This window comes from Alligator sinensis, unplaced genomic scaffold, assembly GCF_000455745.1.
Source record: "Alligator sinensis unplaced genomic scaffold, ASM45574v1 scaffold1885_1, whole genome shotgun sequence".
Taxonomy (NCBI): Eukaryota; Metazoa; Chordata; order Crocodylia; family Alligatoridae; genus Alligator; species Alligator sinensis.
In genome coordinates, this window is record NW_005843053.1 from 187,286 (window position 1) to 192,732 (window position 5,447).

The window sequence follows — 5,447 nt, forward strand, 5'->3', positions numbered from 1 at the left end:
GTCAAAAGGCAACATTTACATGGAAAAGAACTATTCTCATGTACAGTTTGCTGGGTAGGCATTGCATCATGTAGATTTACAGCAAAAAATAATTTTAAAATAAAATGTAACTTATGGAAAAATATCCAGACTGGGTTTGTCACTTTTGAGCTCTTAATGATAGGGTTCTGAATTTGATGGTGAATACATGTTTGCTAGATGTAGGATATCAACTTTCAGAGGACACCATAGCTTCATTTAAAGCAAAGCTGTTTTCATAGATAACTATCTGTTTAGTAGCTTTGTAAAATACTGAAGATGGTTAGGCTGCACTAAAGCAGCTGCTAAATGACAAAGGAACATAATATAAACTGCAGATAATTTAAGGCTGGATTATATCACCTTCTCTTTTTGAAGATTAAAAAAATGTCTTCTACCTTGTCCAATATTTTACTTTAAAAGATTTGTGTTGTTCTACAGCTGTGAACTTGAAATATTCAAGTACAAAACTAGTATTTCAATATCTAGTTTTAGAGCTTAAGAATTCTGAAAAGCAAAACCATGCAACTGGCATTAGCAACCACATAAAATGTCTGTATTTCCAATCTACCAAAATGTATAAATTGATGACCATTTATTTGTTGTGACAGTACCTTGCCACAGAAGCAACTACTATTCTAGCTGCCAGCTCCTTGTAGTACTCTGTTCTGACAATGTTGCAGCCATAATGACGCAGGGCAACATGCTGAGCCTTCGCATATAGAGAACTAATATCTGTGGAAGTCACCGATACTATTCCCAGATTTCTTACATTTCTGAAGGCAGAATCCAGGTAATTCACAGATGTTCCAAATGGGTCCAAATGTCTGAAAAATAAAGATACATTTAAGATACAATAAAGAATCTACATACATACAGCTATTTATTTTTAATCTTGGATGGGGGAAATGTAAAACCCCTCATTTATACCAACATATGTAGAAAAATAAAAATAGACTTATTTCGTTGCATGCCTTTCAAACTTTTTGTATTCCATAATCATTTACACACCACTAAGTAACATGTAGTCAAGACACACGTTAGGTAATACAATAGGCTGATGCCTATTGATCGATCACATGTCTATCAAGCCCTCACATCATAGTATACTAGCTTACTGAACTTAAAAGAATATTGGCCAAAATATATATATTTATTCTGTCATCTTTCAAAATGTAAAAGAAGGACTCAGATTGGAAATATTGGGTACATACACTTGCAAATGTCATCAGTTAGAAACAAGTAACCTGATATTCACAGATTTTGAATGCTTATAAGTCCCAATGCACTGCACTATGCTTTTAAAAAAAAAATAAAAAAAAATCAAACCACTCATTTGATGGTTACATAAGGATTGAGTGCCAACATTTGGGGCACCCACCAACATTTGGGCACCCAAGTTAAATATTTTTGCCTTATATTACAATTAAAACCATTAGAATTAACTTTGTTATTTAAGAACAGGTTGAAATCACTGGTCCACTATAATTTTATGAAACAATGAGCACGGAGATGAATTTCAAATTAGCTAAGATTATATGAAAGAGTCTAAGTCTCACATTTCTCCCCACAAAGGCAAAGAATTTAAACCAAACAGGAATTTTGCTTAAAGTTTCAGACATATGTTTAGCTGCATCAGGGGTGTTAAACATATGGCTCACAGGCTGGATCTAACTTGTGGAGCCATATGATCTGGGCCATGGGTTACTGGAACAACCCTATCTGCCAGCCCCAGCTCTGTCCCCATGTACTGCATGTGGGCTGGATCTGGCACCATATGCCCTGCCCACAGCACAGGGGGCATGCAGCGCCGTGGTCCAAGCCCCTTGCACTGCATGCAGCAGTAGGTCCAATCTGTGTCAGCCCTGCATACCACGTGCACAACAAGCCCCATAGCACGTGCTACACAGGGGATCAAATCCTGGTCTAGCCCACAGACCGGCCCAGCAACACTCATCTGGCCTGAGGGGATGTATAAGTTTCCAGCCTCTGAGTTTTACCTTATGTTTCACTCTGAAAGTAAGAAAGTCTTAATATTTTTACAATGATTATTCTTAAAAAGAGTTAAATTAAGGCTGTACCTTCTACAGTCCTTCAGGAACTATGGAATTACTTCTAAAAACAAAACAAGTAACAGTCCATGATCTCAACTATTCAATCTTCGTCAAATAAACACAAGCAAATCTTCTTCAAATAAACACAAACATAAATTATATATTCAAGATCAAAGCATATCCCAGATAAAACTGTGTTAATAAGTAATTTATACTTACATGAAATCAAAGGATCGTAAATGCATTATGACATTGGCATCCATTTTTGTCACCTCAATAGTGCCTATATTTTCTTCTCCCTCTTCCATAGCTTCATCACAGTCATCCTCTTCCTTAGAGGTCATCACTACTTTCATCTTGTTTAAATGGCAGTTTTCCTGAATCATTGTCACAGAATTTTCATTACAGTCGTTAATTGTAACCTTCACAGAATTTCCAAGGTGCTTTGCCCACTGCAGTCCCATTATACCTGCGGGAAGAGACAAATGCATAGTTTTCAGGATGACTGTAGAAACAGAAAAAGGCACTAGCTCTTGATGGCAAACCTAAAAGGCACCTAACATAAATATGTGATGAAAATTTAGGTCTTGATCCTGCAGGGACTCTATTGCCCTATGTGAAATCTTGCTGATGTCTTTCCAGTTCTCATTACAGAATCAACTACATACATATATAGAAAACTACTTCTGGACTCTGGAAGTAAGACAGAAAACTACTTCTGGACTCTGAGATTTCTACTGAATTCAGTAGGAAAATAATACTATAACCAGCACAGAAGTAAAAAAAATCAATCTGTTCATTTTAGCTGATACTAAATTTTTCAATGTGCTGTAGATTTTTCAAATAACAATACATAAGTGCATTGTAGAAGCTGGAGGGTTTGACAGTCAGGTAGAAGGTAATTGTTACTTTTGAAATGGTTTGGAACTGAGAGATGAACACATTCACAGGATCTTTCTGCTAAAATACTCAACAGTCAATGTTTCATTTAAAATGTCATCTTTAGGTTTAGAATAATATCCAACTGATATCGATGGGTATATCATGCCTCTAGGATCTATTGTTTCAGACTGTGTACAGACCCAGGGAAATTTTATTGCTTTAAATTTATATTCTGGATATCTTTTATAATCAGAATGATTGGAAACATTTCTTAAGCAAAATTTAAGGGCAGGGATTAATTTGCAGTGAAATATCAAAAAGTACACAGAACCTAGGGTATAATTTACCAAGTTAAAGACTCATAGTATTTCAGGTACTTTAAGGTGGTAAAACTCTTCCCTTAAGAAGAGTATTTAACATAAGCTTAATATTAGTTATGTTCTTTTTATCTATCCGGAGTCAAATCCTGAGCTCCTAAACTCAAGGTAACTCTTGTGGCAGTTAATGGTGGCCTGCCTAAGAACGAACCTCAGTATCTGGCCTAAGGTACTTTGATATACAAAGGGACCTTTTCATTAGACTGATTTTCTTTAATTATGTACTTTCATTGTATTAGTATCAAGTAAAATGAGGTTACAAAATTTTCTTTACCAGTGGCCCCAAATGCATCCAAACACTCTAAGGGGTTCCGTTCTTCAGCCAAAACAGCTAATGCACAGAATATGAGTTGCCTAGAAGACGAAAAATCATCATAATAAATGCAAGATCTAAACTTTATCATATCTTCTTGTTTCTTCTTTCTCTAGGGCTATAATTACAAGAACTGGGTTTAAGAGATCTCTGAGAGTTTCTTAGTTAGAATTTACATTCGTTACACAAAACAGCATTTGTAGTTAATTCAGTAACTTTATAGCCAAATACTTTTATATTCATCTATGGAGACATAAGACATCACTATACTGCAAAGTTTCATACTTTGCCCAGTGAATTAATATATCAGGAGAGATTTGAAAGACAAGAATTTGCTAGTTATTTTGATTTCAACCCTACACTATTGTATATAGCACTGATGGCCAAGAGTAAATGTCATGCATTTGTCCTGCTTTTTAGGGAATTTAATGTTGCCCTATTAAAGACAACAAACCCAAAACTTCCTTGCAGGTTGTTTTTATTTTTTTTTAATTGATGACTGCTAGCAATAGCCTGCTAGGTTGAAAATAGCTAATAAGCTTCATAAACTAGACTGAGAAAGACTCTCGCATTTATCTGTGACAGGGTTTTTTCTGTAGCAGTACCATGGTAAAGACCAAAAGGCAGTGAAACTTCACTGTGTAGAAATACCAGGTCTAGCTTTTATGAAAAACACTGCAAGTGCTGGTGACCTGCAGCCTCATTATGGACTACAAAACTCATAGGGTGTCCTGGAGGACTGGGTTGAGCTCTGACCTGATATAGATACTTTGTTATGGGTAAACAGGTTAGTTGGTTTAAAACAGTGGTTCCCAACCTTTTTTTGCTATGACCTGCTGCTGGGAGCGGAGTGCAGCGGCAGTGGGCCGGGCAGCTCTCGGTACGCAGTGCAACTCGTCGTTTGTGTGTGGTGCTGCCAGCATTTTTCCCACGACCCTCATTTGGGTCACGACCTGAGGTTGGGAACCACTGGATTAAGAGAATCACACTTTTGGATTGCAGTGGAGGCATATTTTATGACTTCTCTAAGGAAGATGTAATACACAGTTCCATCCTTTTTAATGTCATTGTACCCGCCTCCGTTCCACCAGGAGTTCGCGCGCCGCCTTCGCCCGGACCCGATATCTTGCACACCCGGACTTCGTTGGTACACCCCAGGATTTGCCCCGCCTGGTATAAAGGGAGACCCCAGAACTTGCCTGCCATGACTTTGATGACTCTTTCAGTGGGGGGACTTCCCTTGGGCCATCCCCCGGTGCTGGCGCGCTTCTTTGCGGGTACTCTCGGGGCTCAGTCCTCCCCTACACCCTGACCATAGGCCCCCTCAGGTCTTCCTATCCTGGCCCCCAATCCGTCCTCGTCTCGCCCTCTCTCGGTTCAGTCCCGCTGGCGACTACCAGCGGTCTTCGGACCGGGCATGCCTCTCCCCGTAGGGATGCTGACCTGATCCCTCCTTCCTTGGGATGCGGATGTCCCCTCTGCTCCCCCAATAGTTCCTGCCGCAGTTACCCGTGCCGTCGGCTCTGTAGTTGGTGCAGCTGTCGCGCCTCCGGCTGCCTCGGGTGTCGGGTTCCCCGCTGGCTGCTGCCCCCTTCACAGGGCTGACTTCTCCCCTTGTTGTCTCGCTCCCGGGTGCTCCACCGCGCTGCTCGCAGCCTGCTCCGTTGCGCTGCTCGCAGCCTGCTCTGCCTCTGCTCAGCGTCATCCCGCACTCCGCGGGTGCTCCGCCCCGCTGCTCGCCGCCTGCTCCGCCCCGCTGCTCGCCGCCTGCTCCGCCTCCGTTCGGCGTTGTCCCGCACTCCG

General features: G+C 40.6%; 1 protein-coding gene across 5 annotated transcripts in view; it reads right to left on the reverse strand.

Annotated features, from left to right (window-relative positions):
* TRMT1L (tRNA methyltransferase 1 like) overlaps positions 1–5,447 on the reverse strand; it is a 28,924-nt gene that overhangs the window by 7,869 nt on the left and 15,608 nt on the right. For all 5 annotated transcript variants that reach the window (XM_006037005.3, XM_025193461.1, XM_014526461.2 and 2 more), the window contains exons 7-9: positions 3,606–3,685; positions 2,292–2,541; positions 633–845 (exon numbers count right to left, since the gene is read on the reverse strand). In XM_006037005.3, coding sequence (XP_006037067.1) covers positions 633–845; positions 2,292–2,541; positions 3,606–3,685 — 543 coding nt within the window. The remainder of the gene's footprint in view (positions 1–632; positions 846–2,291; positions 2,542–3,605; positions 3,686–5,447) is intronic.